This window comes from Phallusia mammillata, chromosome 1 (assembly GCF_965637545.1).
Source record: "Phallusia mammillata chromosome 1, kaPhaMamm4.hap1.1, whole genome shotgun sequence".
Lineage (NCBI taxonomy): Eukaryota > Metazoa > Chordata > Ascidiacea > Phlebobranchia > Ascidiidae > Phallusia > Phallusia mammillata.
The window spans coordinates 22,851,536-22,872,440 of record NC_137252.1 but is presented as its reverse complement, the minus strand read 5'-3'; the positions used below and the strand labels follow the sequence as shown (position 1 = coordinate 22,872,440).

At 36.2% G+C, this 20,905-nt stretch overlaps 1 protein-coding gene across 2 annotated transcripts; it reads left to right on the top strand.

The window, feature by feature from the left end:
* The first annotated feature begins 472 nt into the window (after positions 1 to 472).
* LOC145219336 (SWI/SNF complex subunit SMARCC1-like) lies at positions 473 to 20,012 on the top strand. 2 transcript variants are annotated; one of them, XM_080086714.1, is made up of 22 exons: positions 473 to 628; positions 1,064 to 1,202; positions 1,389 to 1,568; positions 1,885 to 2,100; positions 2,587 to 2,711; positions 3,393 to 3,441; positions 5,982 to 6,110; positions 6,815 to 6,933; positions 7,054 to 7,174; positions 7,673 to 7,775; positions 7,974 to 8,138; positions 8,692 to 8,878; positions 9,170 to 9,364; positions 11,762 to 11,861; positions 12,260 to 12,492; positions 14,818 to 15,036; positions 15,140 to 15,324; positions 17,384 to 17,525; positions 17,627 to 17,758; positions 18,158 to 18,217; positions 18,280 to 19,249; positions 19,436 to 20,012. In XM_080086714.1, exons 1-22 carry the CDS (start codon positions 506 to 508, stop codon positions 19,684 to 19,686), a joined length of 4,143 nt encoding a protein of 1,380 aa, XP_079942840.1. In that variant the 5' UTR covers positions 473 to 505; the 3' UTR covers positions 19,687 to 20,012. The 2 variants fall into 2 exon arrangements, with proteins under 2 accessions (XP_079942840.1, XP_079942847.1); XM_080086721.1 differs by lacking the exons at positions 473 to 628; positions 1,064 to 1,202; positions 1,389 to 1,568; ... (1 more) ...; positions 2,587 to 2,711; positions 3,393 to 3,441 and adding an exon at positions 5,752 to 5,861.
* The last annotated feature ends 893 nt before the right edge of the window (positions 20,013 to 20,905 follow it).

The following is a 20,905-nucleotide window of genomic DNA, read 5'->3' as shown; positions in this document are numbered from 1 at the left end:
TTAACTCGTAATACTCGCTTATCATTATGGTATGTTGCTTTCGAATAAAGATCATTTCATTATCTTTTTGAAATCTTTAATTGTTTTTGCCTACATGTCTATGACAATTTACAATAGACTTTGGAAAATTTACATTGGTGTTGACATATAAAGTCATAAACTGATGATCTGTAAAAAATGGGTTTATAGTAATCAAAACAGGCCTATTTCTATGAGAAAAAATTAGACTAATCATAATTAATTTTATATTGAGCCAAATTCAGTAATTTAAATCACGGATTCCAGAATCCAGAGATAGATTTTTTTTAAAGTATTATAATACAGAATTTGTTCTAGTTGCACTGGATGTGGTCTGTGGAGTATTATTTTTACAGATATGTAATAGTTAAATGTTTTCAAGATTGGACATTTGTTTGTGTATGTTGTAGTGTTTTTACAGAAAAATTAAAAGCATTGTTTGGTTTGCAGATTGAAATGTTAGTGTCTGCACATAAGGTATTTTAGGATGGTTTCACTAAGAAAGAAAGATGGATCTCCTAATGCAAAGTTCTATGAATCCTTGGACACAATTGAACTGTTTGAACCTGTCCGTGTTTGGTTGACAAAAAATTCAAAAAAATATCCCCAGGTGCCAAATATAAAAAAATGACTTTTTCTTTTTTACTCCTGGAACCTAACCTTCTATTAGTTTTTATTGGTTAAAGTTTGCTGTAAAAATAAAATAACCCCTAACTTTGTGTGTTAAAACTATAGTTTGTGGTACTTATAATGTAAAATGTATTTTTAAGTACAGTAAACTCAATTAAACCAGATTTGGTCCATTTGCATCTTTGCCAATTTTAAACAAAACTCAAGGTACAAATGATTTTTAATGTGGGAAGAATGAAACTAAGACTGACATCGGTTAATCCGTTTTTTAGCCTGATCCTAACAAATGGTTTCCTGTCAGGTCGTGATTAATCGAGGTTTACTGTATTTCCACTTTTTACTCGTTGCCTGATACTTGTTCATTTTTATGTAGACAAAGCTACATTAAATTTAAACTTTTTCATATGTTTTGTAGGTTGATGTTCCAACAAACAAGTATCTGGCAAATTTGTGCTTCCAGTTGCTTCAGTTTCAGGAAGATGCCTTTGGCAAAAATCAAAAGTCTCCAGCACTCACGAAAATTCCAATTAAGTGCTGCAATGATTTTTCTGCTGGTAAAAATTGTAGATTTTTGTTGTTTGCTTTCATCAAAATATTCAAAATTTCTAACTTATCCAAAAAAGATATTAAAACCAAAGAACGTTTGAAACTTTTTCAAATTGGTAATAAAGTATGTGTTTGTTAGTTAATATATCTTCACACCTGTGCTGTGCCTGTTAATAAAAATGGCAACTTTTTAGGTGGAGGCTTGTGTCACATTCTTGGTGCCCTTCTAAAGTACAAATCTGAACAAGGATTGCGTAGATTTGATTTTCAAAATCCTTCAAGAATGGACCGTAATGTGGAAATATTTATGATGATTGAGAAGACATTGATTCAAAACAGGGTGCTAGTACGACCCACCATTTATTTTTCTTCAGGTTAGATTGTGCCACTAAAAAAATTAGTGTTTTATTTAACTTCTTTTGATTTGTTTTTTGTTAAAAATAAATTTTCTGGATTTAAAGTGGTAATGCCCTAAATAAAATTTAAAACTATAATTTTTAAAAGGTGCCTGGTATGATTAAAGTTTCCAAAGACCTGGTACATGATTGAATAACTCTCACAACCTTTTGTTTTCATTAATACCATATCATCACATTTCTCAAGTAATGTAATACAGATTGCTAAAGATTCTGCATTTAGTGCAAACAGCATGTGCCATACGTTATTATTCACTTGGACAATTTTATGCAGACCTTGTTGACAAATTTACCTCACGGCTGGCTGAGATTGTGCGCGACCACCAGGGAACAATAACAACCAACACAGAGTCAGCAACACACATTGTACACCCAATACCACATTCCTTCAGTGCTGAAGATGAATATATTACACCCGTGCAAAAGAGAGACAAACTTTGTCTGGTTCACTACTGGGGATTCCCAGACAGCTATGACACATGGATACCAGGTTAGGGAATTTCCCTGCTGCAGGGCTTTGTTTGCCATGGTTAAAGGCATGACTGATTTTGCACATTTTTGTCTGTTGGTTTGAAAAAGGTATGGTAGGTGTGTGTTATGCAACAAGATTCGATGTTTCATATTTCTTCCTAGGGTTGGGCGGTGTAGGGTGAAGATATTGCAGATAGTATAAATGGGTATACATTAAAAGTTTGTACAATTTGGTGTGCTCAATTTAGTTTTGTTAGTTAATATTTATGAACATAATAAAGATGTAAAGAAAAGTATGGAAGATAATATGAGATACAACTATTTCTCATTCCGTGTTTGTTTTTGTTGTAAATTGCTTAGCCAGTACCATAACATATAATATATGTTTCCCAGTTTTGTACAGTATGTCTGTTGAAGCGAAAATGATTTAACCATTATTTGTCTGTTTGCTTTCTGTGTAAACACATACTCACCTTAAATAATGCCTGTTTAAATAATTTTTTAGCATCAGAGTCTCCAAGTGATCATATTTATGAACATAAAAAGGAACACCGACTCTATCACGTGCATGCGAAGTGGGTTCTTGATTTAGACACCTACAATGAGTGGATGAATGAACTGGATTATCAGGTAATTGGTAAAGAAAGCTTATTCAAGCGAAAGGTCAAGAGTGTTTACTGACTGGCCACATATAAGATACAAATGTTACACAATCTTGAAATCCAGTGTAGATAAAAACAAAAAATGAGCAATGCATAATTTGTTTTTCAGATAAATTGCTTTAATCAATGCTTATTTTTTTTTGCCTAATTATGGATCCCCTTACCTGAAGAAAAGATTTAATTTCTTGTGATGGCGGTGTGGTTTTACAACAGTTCAATGCCATGCCAAGAGTTTTCATCCTTCATTGACTTTCGTTTTCCAGTGTTGCAAAGTTTAATTCTTTAATGCTGAAGCAGCCACAGAACACCAATTGTGCAATTAAAAAATCTAATTTGTTATTTGTTTAAATGTTACATGAAGTGAAAACTTTCGTTTTCCAGTGTTGCAAAATTTAATTCTTTAATGCTGAAGCAGCCACAGAACACCAATTGTGCAATTAAAAAATCTAATTTGTTATTTGTTTAAATGTTACATGAAGTGAAAACACAACGAAATGTTAAAACCCATTTTGGTACTTAAATTTTAGCCAAACAAAATATATTTAATTCTTAAACAATTTCCGGATGTGGTATTACGTACCACTGTTTTAATGAATAGGCTAATGATTAGAACAGTTTTTGTCTGCAAATAATGTTTACCATGTTTTAGGTGACAAGCCTTGGCCAGTTAATACAACCAGCAGAAGCTAAAAGAAGAGGTAAGAAACATTAGCTAAAATCTTGATGGCAATATTTCATGACACTATTAGTCAGATTTGCTGTGGTTAAATTTAGTACCATTTTCTTTATTGTTGCTAATGTGATGGAGTCAATTTGGGAGTAATTTGTCAAAAAACTCTGATTTTTTCTGCCCTGAGTTGTCGAATGATGCAACATGCAACTAAACTAAAATGTGTCAAATAGTAAAACAATTTTTCACTTGCTAATATTGTTGTTTCTAAGAGTTTAAACAACACTGAAAAAAATGTTTTGTCATGTTGTTTTGCTTTGTATCACCTAAAATAACCATTTATTACAGCACAATCGAATTGTACACAATAATGGCCAAACATTCACTGGCAACAATTGTGTGTTTGACCTCATAAACAAGGCACTAATCGAAACAGGTTGCAGTTTTTTGCTGCTTTTTCGCCAGCACGCTTGTTAAGAAGCAAAATTGTTCCTGATTTTTCTCAGATTTTACAATGTTTCGTACGATACCGCTACAAACAAACCACAATATCCACGGTGGCCGCCACTGTGCTTTACAAACGCCCACTCGGCGCCTATGTTGAGAGTAACTATCTGAAAAGCTATGCTTTGCCAAATTTGAATTTAGATGCCACAGCTGGGCATTAACCCAAGAAGAACTTGTTTTAATATGGCCAATCAACTCCTTGGGAACCAAAGTGATGGCTCAGTGTCTTTAAATCAATATAAAAGCATCCAGCCATGAGCCAATACATGATAAGTAAGCTGGCAGCTTGATTGTCCATCAATAATTCTTCAATTTTGAACTTATTAAATATTCGAAATTTTGCTGTGCCCAAAGTGCAACTTATGACATAAGTCAAGCGCAATGCCAGAGCTACAAGAAGGTCTTGTTATATACTTGGAGCAAATGTTTTACTCACATAGAACAAGCATGTAACAAAAATCAAAATCAATGACAAAAACAAAAACTGAAATTGTAGCACTCAATAACAATTAAAAACAAAAAATTTAGTTAGCCGTATCTAAATACTGGTATTCTAATAACTTTTCGGTCTGTGTTCCACCAAAAGGCAGACAAAAATGGCAAGAAAATGTTGGAATGAGATATGATTGACAATAAAAAAACATACAATGCACTGAGCATCCAATAACCAAATAAATGTTAAAAAAGCATTTTTTATATCAGCTCAGTTTAGAGCATACTTGTTGCAGCACTTACAGCATGAGTATGCGTAAAGACTAACACAGGTAAATTTTTGCAGTAAATTTCAGAAAGTTTGGTGTAGTATTGTGTTTTTTGGGGCTCAGTAAAGTCTGAAACAGATAATCCAAAACGATACTCTGTTGGATTGGTTTACCATAGTTTCCTTTTTCTTTCGGGAGTATACATTTTATTATGTACAGGCTAAATATGAAAAATGTCTAATACGGTTGTAGTCAGCTTGTTTTGTTACGTCGCCCTGAAGAAAATGAACAGACAATTTAAATTTCAAAAGTTTAGGACAGTTGTTTGATCAAGTAAGAAGCCTACCGATATGTAAAAATTAAAACCCACGGATTTAAAACTGAAACAAACAAGTTTTTTCTAACAATGTAACGCTACTTTTTCCCCACAAAAGGCAGAAGAACGTTTCATGCATGATTGCGCACAAACTACGGCCGCGCGTTTGTTCGCGTTTTGTTGAACAATTTGATCACGTGATTTGCAAGTGTGTGCGCGTGCTATTTCCTTTTCTTGCGCACGTCGCCATCGTGGCTGCCTCAAGAAGTTGCCCAACTCGACGGGGCATGAAAAAACGCGGGCTTATTTTGTGCAGTTCAGTATTGGTGTAAGCCTGTAAGGAAAATCAAGGCCAAGTGGGTCGTTTTTCATTTTTGCATCGCTTTTTTTGGGTTTTCAGGTTGAAATATGATAAAGCACTGATCTTTTTTTCAAATATGTAACCTAAAGGAAAATATTTAATGTACTTTTTACGTCTCTTTTTTTGCATTGGAACTAGTTGAAAGTTGCCACGTTTCTTTTTACCTAAATTACTAAAATCAAATTTGTGGAAGTTGTTCATGATTGAGTGTAGTTGATTGGGGTGTTAAGTTTGCTTTAGCAACTGTTCCTTTTTGCCTCTTGTTTAACAAAATATTAGCCTTCACAGCAAAATTAGCAAAGGAGATGTTGATTTTTAATTATTCTATATTGTTCATGTCCTCATGCCGATAATAATGACACTGTTTCTAAGCAGACATTTTTATACACTTCTGAAATTGAAGTGTAAATGCTTTATTTGATTTGTTGTGTTTTTTGTTACAATAACCAAATAAAATCGTTTTGTTGGTCATTGTAAAACAGAGCTGGAATTGTTTGCAAAAAGATTAGGAAATATTGTTTGAATTATGGATTAAATCCAAAAGTGACTTCATTTGACAATGAGTAAGTTTGTACTACAATTATTAACTTTTCACAAACAGCGTAATTGTATCAAGCGATTTTTTTACATGATTCTAAACTACCTTGTGTAAGTTTTTAATCAATCACAATTTATCTTTTTAGGCTTTATCAGCAAATCAGGAAAGGCTGACAGTCCATTGAGCTCTGACAGTGATAGACGAAAATCACTCACCAAAAAACGCTCTAAACAAAAGTCACCCTCACCAGAACCGAAAAAGAAAAACAAGAAAGGTATTGTAACCATTTTTTATTGTTATGCCTGATAGTGCTTCACATAATTATTATCAAGTTAGATATGTAAACCATTTGAAGGTATGTTTGTATCGTGCACCCTTAACTGCCATGTTTCTGCTTACAGATATATGTGAATTATAAATAGACTTGATAAATATATTGATCCAAATGTATGTAGGGTATAAATAGATCACCCTTGTTTAAAAATGTTTGGGAAAAATTCAATAAAATTGTATAAACAGACCGGTGGTATATGTAAAATGACTGTGAAGAGAAAAAAATTCATTGGTTATACATTTACTAGGTGGTGAAATTGCTCAATGATGTTACTAGGCATTTGGACTGACTGGCTTCAAAGTTTAATGTTTAACTGTGAGCAAGCATTCACTTTCAAAACAAGTTTTTTGATTTGAATTCTGAATCTTGATTGTCACTTTTACATTTGCTTTGAAAGTGCCACTGATTTTTCATTTCATGACTGAGAGCAAAGTTGCTATTTAAATATTAGATTCCTGTTTTTGTACTAAATTAAGTTTTGTGCAGTGTCATATGATATAAATTTTCAAAAATCAAGCTGTGTTTGTCAGTTTGATTGCTGCATAATTATTGACTGGTAATGTCTACAATTCAAACCATTTTCTTTTAACTTTGCGATATAAATGTTGTTTATATTTTAATTGCATTGTTTTATTATTAAACAGGTCGTCCTGGAACGCCAGCAACAATGAAAAAGAAGAAAGAAGATGAGGAGGATTTGACAAAACAAATGGATGAGCCTGCTGCAGTACCAGCAGTAGAAGAAATTGCTGTTCCTAAACATGTAAATAAGCAAGTTTTGTGATACCTTTTTTACAGCAAGTTATTGTAGCTGTAAATTTTCTCCAATTAACAAGGTGATGGAATATACAAGTAATAACGATCAGACGTTGTTTCTCTCTAGATGTATTCGAAAAAAGATATTGACACACAACCAATCAAAGGAGGAAGCTTGCAAGAAATTGGGGACACAGATGACCATGATACAAATGATGTTGAAATGACCACAGACTCCCATTCACAAAGTATGTCATTTTACTTTTTGAATCTAAACATGTGGTAATAACTGTTCAAATTGAAAAAAGTGTATGAATTATTGAGACATCAACAGTTCGAAATTAAATAAAAAAATGTGAACCATTTTTGATGTGATAACTTTTTTGAGTGCACTCTTGCTCCTATGCTCTGCTGTTGTCTACTAAGTGTTGAAAGTTTGGCATTCCAAGACTCTGTGATGTAAACTGTAGGCATTTGGACTGAATGCAATTAGCTCCTGACATTTTAGGCAATCAGCTGAAGGAATCTACCACAAGTTTTTTGTGTTGTTCTGTTAAGTCTGATTCTCCCTTAATGTCAGGGATTTACTGCACTGATTTTTCTAATGGTCTGAGAGTCTTAAATGTCCTTTTAAACATCAATTACACCTCTTTGGTGTGTTTTTAAACTTATTGTGGTGGTTTTTAGTTTTAACTGGCAAGAAAGTGAAATTTAAATATTTTGCAAAACAGTAGTGTTATTTGTAGGCAATGCTGCAGAAGAGATTGCAACAGAGCAAACTCACCATATTATAATTCCAAGCTATTCTGCTTGGTTCGATTACAATGCAATACATGCCATTGAAAGAAGGTAAAACTGTTGTTTGTGGACAAACTACATTTTTAAGTTACACTGCCACAAATTATAATTTACAAATAATTACAAATTGTTATTTTTTTAAGTTGATTTTATACATCAATTAATAATATCATGAAAAAAAGACAGCTTCTTCTAGAACTGCTACAGTTGAAATGCCTGATGACAGTGTCATGTACTTTTTGCCTCCAGGGCTTTGCCAGAATTCTTCAACGGTAAAAATCGCTCAAAAACGCCGGAGATATATTTGGCATATCGCAACTTCATGATTGACACATACAGGCTAAACCCAATGGAATATCTGAGTGCTACTGGATGTCGTCGAAACTTGGCTGGGGATGTGTGTGCAATAATAAGGTAATTGACTTATACAAAATGAGTTCTTAGCTAAAATTCATAAACTGCACATTTGAATGTTAGATGTATTCGGATTTCACGGTTTGTAAATCCTGTAATTGTTTAACTGTTTTATTTAAGTCCAAAACCCCCACAAGAATATCAATTTTACTTTAGGCCATTTCGGTTATGAATAATTTAGTTGCTAGTCAGAAATGCGTTTAAAAATGAATTATGCATTTTTTTTAAATTTAATAAAACTATGTGTTTGTTTGTTTCAAATTTTCTGTCTTACCATATTCTCTTTTTTGTACGTCCTTTTCTAAAGGAAACATATTTTGGATATACTTGTCTGGTTGTTTTTCCTTGTGCAGCTTGTATATGCATTTTATCATTTAATTTTAATAGTTCTAGTTTGTACCCCTGTTATTAGTGAGTATCATTAACCTTCTTAAAAAGTCAAAAATAAAATAAATATAAACACTATCAAATAAGGTTAAAAGTTTATGTAAACTGGTCACATACCAAAAACTGCTGTTTGGGCTATAGCAAAAACAATTACTTTTGTTTTCAGAGTCCATGCTTTTCTGGAACAATGGGGTCTACTTAATTATCAGGTTGATCCAGATTCAAAACCATCAATAATGGGTCCTCCCCCAACTTCTCATTTTCACATAATAGCTGACACCCCATCAGGCCTGCAACCCATCGCACCAGCTAAACCAGTTAATGCAGCACAGGCTATGGCTAAATTTGACAAAGTATGTACAGTATTTTTGTGATAAAACTGAGCCTGTATTTCTGCATAACAATTCCGACTTATACCACATTGAATACATAAGGATGAGTAACAACTGTTAAACTCCATGCTTAACAGGGCCTAATAGCAAGCAGTGTTGTCAATGACAGACACCAATACAAATATATAAATGATAAATAACAAAATGATACAAAATACAGTTATACACATGTTATTTCATATGTTTGCATAAGTTTATTAAACTACAGAAACTTACATCCAGTTTGGTGTAAACCTGTAAAACTATTTGCAGGAAAGACCCAAGGAAGAGCGGCCAGGTAGCTTGGACAGCGGAATTGGTAACAATTTTGGTTTGCGTACAGATGTCTATGCCTCACAACACAAGGCTGCCATGGGAAAAGCAAAAACTGTCGCAGCAGCCGCTGTGGCTAAACCATGGACGGATCAAGAGATTTTGCTTTTACTAGAAGGGCTGGAAATGTATAAGGTAGGACAGGGCTCTTTAACCGGGGTTCCGCGGAACCCTAGGGTTCCGTACTAACCTTACAGGGGTTCTGTGATCTTTAAGGGTTGCTCAGGGATTCGCACCGGTTTGTCGTACAAATCTGATTCATAACAATATCACTGTTGCGATCAGCAATGCTCGCCTGTACAATCTAGTTAACCTTGGTTGCACCATTCATCAATTGTGATGTAATAAACACAGCCTTAATGCACTCTGGCAAACTTGCGAGATGGATCTAAAATCGACGGTTACAAGTAGCTTAACATGGCAATGCATTTCAGTGAATCGTTTAATTGAAGTCAACTTTGTTTGTGTGCTTGGGGTGTGTTAAGTAAAAATGCACGTTTTTTCTTTGGTGTAGCCTATTACATTGGTTAAAATTATACAAAGTTTGACAAAACACCTTGAGGGTTCCATGCCACTAAAAAGGTTGAAGAGCACTGAGGTAGGATGTAGGGTGAATGGTCATTATGGGTCCCCTTCCCTGAAGGGGACACATTGTTTTTGTCCTTATTTTTTTTTCTTTTTTTCCGTCTAACGCGGATTTGTTCCCACGTTTTGGTCAAGAAAGAATGGTTCAAACTTTTTCAAATTTACACACATTATAGATATTGGTCTAAAGATGGTCCATGTGAATTTTGACCCTGTTTGATCCCCCGGTTCACCCACAGCCGCCCAAAACGTGAAATTTTTATAACAGCTATACTTGCTAAAGTACTTCATTTAGGAGTTATATCCTTTGTTGTATGGGCAATATAAGGTATTTCAAAGAATTTTGTACTTTAAAAATAGATTTACCCATTTTCACCCCTTAAACCCCAAAATATTCGTTTCTGTCTAACGCTGGTTTGTTAAATGCGTTTGTTTAAGAAAGAGTGCTTTAAATTTATTCAAATTTGCACAGATGTTAGTTATTGTTCCGAATTTGATCCTCCTGAAGTTTGACCCCAAACGACCCAGCGGTTCACCCACAGGCCCCTAAAACGAAAAAAATTAAAAACGGCTGTACTGACCCAAGTACATAATCTGAGAGTTTCATGCTTTGTTGGTTGGTGCAATGTAAACTATTCTAAATAATTTTGTAACTTTTTTTTTTGATTCACCCATTTTTACCCCTTAAACCCCCAAATAATGAGTTTTAGGCCAGAAATGCAGGCCCTAATGTGCTGGAATGTTAAACAATTGTTTGCAGTAGGTTATTCGTTTAGTATTTAAAAATTTGCCTTAATCGGCCAAATAGTTACTTTTACAACCCATAATATGTGTACACTGTAATTCACTTGTTTACGATTAAGGCGGGTGAATACAGCGGGAGTGCTCAGAATTCACTTGTTTACGATTAAGGCGGGTGAATGCAGCGGGAGTGCTCAGCTTGACGTCCGGACGGATGTTTTACGAGACAGTGGTGTTGGTGATTAGAAATCAGCTGTTTTTGCGCAGCTATGCTATGTCGTTTTATTAAGTTATCACACACATTTTCAGTTTTGGAAAATTGTGTTTAAAAACTGACCTTGAACGACAATATCAAGGTCAAAGCATGAGATTAAATTGAAAGTATTTTTCCTGTTCTTATTTCCTGTTTTTTGTAATTATATGACAATAATGATGCAAAAAGAATACGGACAAAACTTTTAAAGTTTGGTTAAGGCTAAAGTTGGTTAAGTTTTTCCTTAAGAATCTAAAAATAACCAGGATGTTTGTTTACCATAAATCCGCACAAACGTGCGTGTTGGGACCCATTCGTTTTTGCTGGCAAAAACAATCATATGTGTAGATCAAATGATGTGTATAGTAAATAGGTAAATACTGTTACCAAATCGCATATGCATATGTGTGGGGACCCATTAGATTATGCTTGCAGAAACAATTATGTTATAAAGTGCCAGGAAAAAGATAGGGACCCAATGAAATGTAGGTGCCAAATATATATCCATTATAAATATAGTAAATGGTATATGTGATACATCGTTAAATATGATGTAGTATATATAAACTGGCAATATATAGGAAAACCACTATTCTAGTTTGTATCTGTTTTGGTACATTTTTTAAATAGTTATATCAATTAACTTTTTCAAAATCGGTCATTTATAAGCCATTCGTCAAGTTGTTGAGCCAGGAATTCTTTTTAAATTTGAAGTGTGTGCTAAAGTAGAATTGTTTAACATGGTAAACAAATATTTTAGTTGAAACTGTGGCATAACATTCAATGATAAGAATATGCAAATTTTGGGATAATTACATCAAATACCCATGACATGCCAACCTCTACACATGGTTGGTCGATTGCAGAACACTAACCTTTTATGCTGTCTATTAAAAAAATTGTGCAACTTTTGGCTTAAGCTTTTCAAAGGGCATTTTTTTTCATAATTGCAGGATGATTGGAACAAAGTGTCAGAGCATGTTGGCAGTCGAACACAAGATGAGTGTATTTTGCAGTTTTTGCGTTTGCCAATAGAAGATCCATACATAGAAGGTAAAAACACAGATGTTCTTTTGAGTTTTTTACCCAAGTTAATTTATTTACTGTATTTCTCCCAAAATAGGTTGCTCAAAATATACCTTAACCATCTGTGGAGTTTAATGTACTCCCTAGTTATATGAGTTGTTTAAAACTTCGGTGTAAAACTGCTGTAAAATGGGTGATTAAACTGATTACCTAATATGTGACTAATCACAAATTTAAATGAGATAGGTTTTCTGTTCACTGTTAATCTTTTTGGTGTGTGATTGACAGTGTGGAAAGATGTAACAGACTGGTAATGATTATGTGTTGGGTTTGCGCTCATATTTTTTTAGATTACCTGATTCATTTCTAAACTAGAGAAATTGAATTGAAGTCATGCTGGTTACTTACCTGTTTTGTTATTTCAGGAACACTTGCAGCTGTTGCCAACTCAGAATCAGCTGAAGAAAAACCTCCTATTGTTCTTGAGCAGCCAATACCTTTCTCGAAGTCAGGCAATCCAATCATGACAACTGTAGCATTTCTGGCATCTGTAGTGAGCCCTCGAGTGGCGGCCGCTGCGGCAAAAGCTGCAATTGAGGAGTTTTCGCAGATCAAAGATGAAGTTCCACAAAACTTGATCAATGCCCATGTTAATCAGGTTATTAGTGTACTTGTAAAATATACATGTACTAATTGTTTAGTAATTATGGGTCCCCTTCTAGAAGGGGACACATATTGTTTTTGTCCGTATTTTTCTTTTTTCTGTCTAACGCTGGTTTGTGATACGCGTTTGGTTAAGAAAGAGTGCTTCAAATTTATTCAAATTTGGACATATGTTAGTTATTAATCCAAACTTGATCCTCCGGAAGTTTGACCCCGAATTACCCAGCGGTTCACCCACAGGCCCCCGAAACGTAAAATTTTTAACGCTGGTTTGTAACGCTCGTTTGGTAAAGAAAGAGTGCTTCAAATTTATTCAAATTTGGACATATGTTAGTTATTAATCCAAACTTGATCCTCCGGAAGTTTGACCTCGAATTGCCCAGCGGTTCACCCACAAGCCCCCCGAAACGTAAAATGTTTAACGCTGGTTTGGTCAAGAAAGACACTGTAGGCAGAAGTACCAAGAGAATAACTCACTGGTTTGCGATAGCGGGAGGGCTCAGCTTGACGCCGGACAGACGTTTTACGAGACGTCGTTTCGGTGATTAGAAATCAGCTGTTTTTAGCAAAGCTATGTCGTTTTATTAAGTTATCACTCACATTTTTAGTTTTGGCGAAGGTTTTACACCTATGACGTAATTTAAACCTAATAAGCGTGCTTCGGTTTTGTATATGTCAAGCAAAACTTTGTTATCAAAATAAAGATGAAAAAATAAACTTGACATTTTTGCAAGATAAATGTTTTTTTAAATGCTCGTTGCAGGGGCGTATCCAGAAATTTTTAAAGGGGGGGGTCCAGCAATTTTTTTGGGGGGAAATCCCTAATGACGTCACACGTCGTTCAAAACGACGCGTTATGCGGCAAAGCACTTTTTCCAAAATTGGCGGTTTCTCTACCCATCTAATTGATAGGAAGAACAGGTTTAGCGAAAGCTTTGTAGTTTTCTGATTTCGCCGCTGCTATCTAGCTTACTCAGCCAAACTGCAGCTGCAAAATAAGCGTGACTGTCAGGTAATCAAAATCGTTGCTTAAAAAAACAGGGTCCAATTTCTAAAGAACTAAATCTCTTGCTGAAGCGGTAATCTGCGCAAAGTCACGAATACACTAAAGGTCGTAACTGCAGAAGGCATAAATTGTGCCTGGCAAGTAACAAATTACCCTAATAACATAACTCGATTTACATCGATCTAATGTTTTGATAAACTGTTACGTGTTTGGCGGATCAAAGCAACACAACATTACACGATTTTAACACTTTTACATTGTTCAAATGCAAAAACAGTTTGATATGTTGCACTTAGTGCAGTTACCACTTAGCAAGAAACTGCTACCAGCGTCCTAGCCGGAACGTAACTTTCCGATTGTTAGCGCATAAACCTCCTTATTAAACCTGTGTTACATCACAATTGGCGATTAGATAACAAGCAAATACAAGAGATTGAAGGCTCGCGTCTTTGAGATAACGACTCCCTGTTATCACGCAATGGTAAACGGAACGATTTTGGCCTATTTAATTTACGCACAACTTTTTGAAAAGGGGGGGGGGGGTTCGGACCCCCAAAACCCCCCCCTTGGATACGCCACTGGCTCGTTGTCAGGTTGGCCGCCGCATGATCACGGGTTACTTAAGGTCAACTAGTAGGTATTACAAACACAGTTCAGAACTTTCTTTCGTCACAACGCAGCGTTTTTTTGACAATCAATTTAGGAATCAATACTCCAGGCATGTATAAATTAGGCTTAACGGTGTTGTTGTGCACCCTGAGAGGTTACTACAGGTCAATGGTACTCGTTTTGCGAAACAAAGTTAAGTGAAAAACAATTTGTTACGTATACACTTGTAGCAAATTGCTTTTTAATTTAAAGTGTCTGTAACACAACTGTTACAGCTTTCTAAAAAAATTGTGTTTAAAACCCGACCTTGGACGACAATATCTGGGTCAAAGCAAAGGATTAAATAAAAGTATTTATTACGTTTTTTTAATGTTTTTGTAATTACATGACAATAATAGTGCAAAAAGAATACGAACAAATTTTTATTATTTTTGGGTTAATGCTTTCTAAAAAATTGTCCTTAAGAATCTAAAAATAACCGCAACATTTGTTTACCGTAAATCCGCACAAACACGCATGTGGGGACCCATTTGTTTTTGTTTACAAAAATAATCATATCTGTTGATCAAATGATGTGTATAGTAAATTGGTAAATATCGTATAGAATGTATAAAATGGAATTATATCAGAAAGCCACTCTTCTAGTATTTGATTGAAATCTGGTATTGCTGTGGTACACTTGTCAAGTGGCAGTTTGCTTTACAGGTGTTGGAGCAAGCTAAAGAAGGAACAGTTGATCCAGAATATGCTTTAGACAAAAGTGGAATTGCTGGCACAGCACCTGAAAAGAAAGATGATGATTTAAAACAAGAGGAAGAGGAAAAAATGGACACCGAAGAAGCCAAGTCTGACCAGAAGCAAGAAGTTGAAGAAGATGGGAAAGAAGAAGATAAAGAAAAAAAAGTGGAAGAAAAAACTGAGCAAGTGAGAAGAGTCATTAATAGGTTTATTGTTTATAATCTGGCTATGTATTTGTATCTAATTTGTACATTTTATCACAGTATTACTTGAAATTTTTCATTTAAAGGCTACAAAGCCAAAGCCACTGGACAGAGAAATTCCTGAGGGCAACTTAGCAACTGCTGCTGCCGCTGCTCTATCTGCTGCTGCTGTAAAAGCCAAATACTTGTCACAAATTGAAGAACGAAAAATTAAGAGTCTTGTTGCACTGCTTGTTGAAACACAAATGAAGAAACTCGAAATTAAGTTAAGGTGAGGCTGCTTTTTTGTCTGATTTATTGTTATCACATAAAAGTGTGTATAATTGTTATGCCACAATGTAATTATGGGTCCCCTTCCCTGAAGGGGACACATATTGATTTTACTCGAATTGTTTTTGTTTTTTTTGTTTTTTCTTCCTTTTTGTTTCTTCCCAAAGTTTGTCCGACTCGTTTTTCCATCAAATGTTTGATGGATTTGGCTGAAATTTACACAGAAGGTAGATACAGTTATGTAGATGTGCATCCCACTTTGTTTTTGTTGATAACCCCAGTATTTACCCCGCTAGCCCCCTAAAATGGGTATTTGTCCCCCGAAGTTTGTCCGACTCGTTTTTCCATCAAATGTTTGATGGATTTGGCTGAAATTTGCACAGATGGTAGATATAGTTATGTAGATGTGCATCCCACTTTGTTTTTGTTGATAACCCCAGTATTTACCCCGCTAGCCCCCTAAAATGGGTATTTGTCCCCCGAAGTTTGTCCGACTCGTTTTTCCATCAAATGTTTGATGGATTTGGCTGAAATTTACACAGATGGTAGATATATTCATGTAGATGTGCATCCCACTTTGTTTTTGTTGATAACCCCAGTATTTACCCCGCTAGCCCCCTAAAATGGGTGAGTTTTTAAACAGTGTCAGAATTGGCTGAAATTTGGATTTCTTGTATAGTATGCCATTTATAGCTGTCGATTGTTGTGTTCAACCCTGTAGTCCTAACATTTACCCCACAAGCCCCTAAAGTGTAAAACGTATTTGTATGTTACTGGGCACCACAAACGAAAGATTTCTTTGGAGCAATAGTGTTACAAGGGCAACCAGTTGTATGTTGCTCGTTGGTGGGTTGCTTGGTGGTCGTTTTTGCGCCATGGCAGTTAGGGGCTTGTTAACAGCCCTATGACGTCAGAAACATTAACGGTTGTTGCTCAAAACACCTCTAGTGGTTGAAATTTTAATAGTTGGCGGATTGGGCTGAAATTTTGCAGTATTATTGATTGAGTCATTGTGGTTTTTATATATTTTTTAGTTTGTGTGTCGAACCCAATTAGTTGCCCTACTAGCCCCCTAAAATGGGTCAGTTTTTTGAAACGTTAAATAGGACATACTTCAAACAATATCTGGGGTGAATCTAATTTTATAGTTTCTATTCTACATAGTATTATTATTTAAACCCAGTGCCGATCACTGTGTTTTACCTTACAACACCCGACTTTCTCATGGTTATCTCTTGAATTGCATTATTTTCAACTTTGCATGTGTAGGGACCCATGAGTTTTTGCCTGCAGAAACGACTAAAGTTATAAAAGACGATGGCTAATATGGGACCCAATACAAAATAAGCATAGGAAATATATTTCTGTTTTAAAATAGGTTACAGTGTATATGCAAGGGCAATATGTGCTAAGCCACCCTTCTAGTTGAGGTTAAGTTGCCTTTTTGAGAAAAAGGACAGTTTAGGGATTTTCAGCATTTTATTGGCTGTTTAAGACAAGAAGAGATTTTGTGTCAGTTTAGTTTTATACAGTTTTCTCTTAATGTTATTCCAGTGTCTGATTTGTATTATAAATAACTCTCGTCAGGGTTAAGTTAAATTAAGCAAAAGAAAAGTTATTTCAGTGAGTTTAGTCAGTTTATTACCCCTATGGACTAGACACCTGGAAGAAATTGATGGAATCATTGAATATGGTTTTCACAAGACAGAGCTTGAAGCTCAAAGGCTAATTGCTGACAGACAGGATTTCCTGCTGAAGGCAGCAAGGTAAAATTTAGCTGTAAGCGAGGACCAGTAAACTGGAGGAAATATACCTGTACATTTTGGCATGTGATAATAAAAATATGGTTTCAGCACATACTATTTTTTGTAGTGCTCAGACTTTTAATGTCACAGAAAGTGAGAGGATTTAAGTGCTTGTTTGCAGTTTTACTAAATTTTTCATGATATCCTGTCACTAAAAACTGACATTTGGGCTATTTGCAGCCCAAAAATTACTGTGTTTAATAACGTAACTAAAATTTTGATCTAATGATATAAAAATGTTTTTGCTGTTTTTAGACATTTTGAGGAACTTGAAACAATCATGGAGCGAGAAAAAGAGCAATTGGAGTATCAACGCCAACAACTTTTGCAAGAACGACAAGCTTTTCTCCATGAACAAATTCGATATGCTGAGGCCAGAGCGAGACAAGCTTATCAGGTAAAATCAAAACTAATTGGCAGCATCATAAATGAACTTGCATGCTAAAAGTGTATGGTTGAAATGTTACAAAAAGATCACATTTACCTTTGATTTTTCAGACAAAGCAACATGTTTTGCCCCAACAACATCACCCAATGATGGGGTCACCTCACCCAAATGCTCCTACACCAGGTGTTTCCCCAAGTTCTAATGTTATGATGGGTCCTGTACATAGTCGAGGGGTTCAGCAGGTATAAATCCTTACTAGCATTGGCTTAGTAATATCTTTTTGTCCTTAACTAAATTAGGCTGACAAGCGATAGTGTAAGTTTCACTTATTTGAGGTATCACTAGAGGTCGATGCACCCCATAGCTGAAAAGCATCGTTAGAATTGCAATGTAATTCTTCATGGTGAAGTTTGAAATGGCAGCTTGTCACCCGATTAACAATTTCTTGAAAATTTGTGAATTTCAATGTGCGAAAAATTAGCGATTTTGTAACTACAAGTGCAAAACTAGAAATTCTCATGAATGATGAAAACTGAAAAATATTCCAGCTAACATTTAGGCGGGCATTTTTGCCACAGGTGAAAAAAAGAGACAAAGCAAATACAATCATGAGTTTGTGCTTATCTTTTTTTCTTTGGTAGGTTATGATTCAAAATCGTGAAGCACCGAGTCCAACCCCACAATCCCACCACCCTGCACATGTAAGTTTATAACCATAAAAACTTGTGTTTGTTGTGTAAGTCTAAAAGCAGTAATTCTGTAGCACAAGATGGCTCTGGGACAAATGCAATCAACCCCAGCTCCTCCACACACCATGCCTCATCAGCAGCACAACCAGATGACTCCTAATACCAACCAAATATCCCAGAATAGCCATGGTGAACCCTCTACTGGACCTCCGCCGGCCCAAATGCCACCATCATCAGGATCATCTCAACCACAGATGCAGCAGCAAGTTCCACAACCATCTCAAACACCACAGATGCAACCAGTGCAGCAATCTCAGATTTCGACTCAACAAACCTCCCAGGTTCCTTCTCAAACCCCCTCACAGGCAATGCAAGTGCCTTCACAACCATCGCAAGTGGCACAACAACCACCAATGCATGGGCAACCTTCCCAGATGCAACCCCAACCACCACAGGTGCCACCACAAACATCACAGATGCCATCACAACCTTCCCAAATACCGCCACCACAATCACAGATGGCACCACAACCATCGCAGATGCCACCACAACCATCGCTGGTGCCACCACAACCATCGCAGATGCCACCACAACCATCGCAGATGCCACCACAGCCGTCACAGATGCCACCACAACCATCGCAGATGCCGCCACAACCATCGCAGATGCCGCCACAACCATCGCAGATGCCGCCACAACCATCGCAGATGCCGGCACAACCATCACAAATGGTGCCTCCTTCCCAAACACAGACACAGCCATCTCAAGTTCCACCGCAGCAGTCAAACGCACCTCAGTCGACACAATTGCCACCACAACCAGCCGGTCAACAACCAAACCAGATGAATGCACAACCCCCGCAGCAAACACAGGGTCCTCCTTCATCAATATCCCATCAGGGTCAGGCACCCATGGTCCCAGGGTCGACCCCATCAATGCAACAATATCCCGGGTACAATGTTCCACACCAAATGCCACCAACATCAGCTGCTGCAAACCAGCAGTACCACTCTGAAATGCATCAGTATCCTCCATATGTACAAGGTACGTTGAGTATTTTCAGTTTGGAATACATTTCATACCAACCTTTTTTAAATACATGTATTAATTGCACTGTGTCAAAATTACCCATTTTAAAATTACAGTTACCCTTTGTATTTGCAATGGTAACATGGTAAAGGCTATCTTTTGGATTGTTAGAGTTTTGCATTGAAAAAACATATTTTACAGGTCAACAACAGATGCCCCCGAGTTCGAGGGGGAGTGCAATGTATCCAGGACCACCAGCCCCTAACCACCCAGGGTATTACCCACCGCCTAATCAAGGTTATCCGCAGCAAACTCCCACGATGCCACAAGCCCCACCTACTTCCAACATGTCGGGACCTGGGGGAGCCCCTTATCAACAACAGGCCCCAAATTTTCCCCAGCGACACACATCTCATGAATCGTCCGGCGAGGCAGAAGCAATGCAGCACTAGATGAAATACCAAAGCAACTGTATGTTGTCCTTTTTAGTATTGGAAAGTGGATATATCGCATCTTTGCTAATTTGTTTATCCACAGAGGATTGGTATGCGCCTATAAATGCGTATTTTGCTGCAGATACCTTGTTCTTGAAATTTATGCTTTTTGTGTGAGGAGATAAAAAGACTCACTTCAAAAAATGTTGCTGTTGGATTTGGATCATCACACTCTTATTAGTCCAGTATTTTAGAATTCAATCATACGAGTTTTGTGGACTTTCAAAGTTCGATCGTTTTGTACTTTGCTTTGTACTTCGGGAGTAAATTTTTTGTTTCATGTACCAACATTTGTGAATGGAAGATCTGTCAGTTTTAAAGTTCCGAGGAAGTTTCAGAAACATATTCGCACCTTGTTAGGTGTAAGTGTAAAATGAACAACCACGTGCGTGTTTTCTCGCTATATTTAGAGAAACCGGCATAAGCGCTGCTGTCAAAGCCGCAATGTGCAAAACAAATATTATACTTTAGCTATTATATATTATTTTGTTCTCGCAAAGCTGAGGTTCGCTTGTCTCTTTTCGTTTCCACTTTAACAAAAAAACATCGGTTTTTGAGACTAGCCTATAATATAGAAATCAGCAACCCGCTTAACTTTACATATCGTTTACGATCCATGCGATTAACCGGACGACAATTTTCGTAACAAATCGTAGGTTACGGTTTATTAGGATTTACAGTCCGCATTCGTCTGCCAACAATTTCCAAAATTAGTTAAGGTAAATAGGCTTGTGTCGAAATACTCTTTATTGTCACAACTTTAGACAAGTACCAATAATAACAAAAAAACGCTGTGCTTTACACTGAGTGCCAAAATAGGACTGTTCTGCAAAAACAAATCATATAGATTTAAGTACAAGTTTGATCGCATATTCGTTGTTACGTGATTGGGGTCATCAGTAGCATTTGACGAACGTTTTTTTGGGCGGTGTTTTCGCAGAAGTTTGACTTCAATCGCTTAATTTATTTTACATCACAACAATATTAGAATGTTTTCAACATTTACAGAAATTGCGAAAAAAATATAGCACTCCCCGTGAAAGTAAATCACTCTATATTACACAGATTTGACAACAAAAGTTGATACATTTTGTCGTAAGATTTGATCTTGTTTTCCTCAATCATCTCCACCATTTCGGATCGTTTATAACGAAACGTTTCTTTAGTTGCAGGTTAT

Coding starts and splice junctions, on each gene's coding strand:
- LOC145219336 (XM_080086714.1), top strand. CDS start 506: ATGGTTTCACTAAGAAAGAAAGATGGATCTCCTAATGCAAAGTTCTAT. Junction 8,139..8,691: donor GATGTGTGTGCAATAATAAG/GTAATTGACTTA, acceptor TTTTGTTTTCAG/AGTCCATGCTTTTCTGGAAC. Junction 18,218..18,279: donor AATCCCACCACCCTGCACAT/GTAAGTTTATAA, acceptor GTAATTCTGTAG/CACAAGATGGCTCTGGGACA.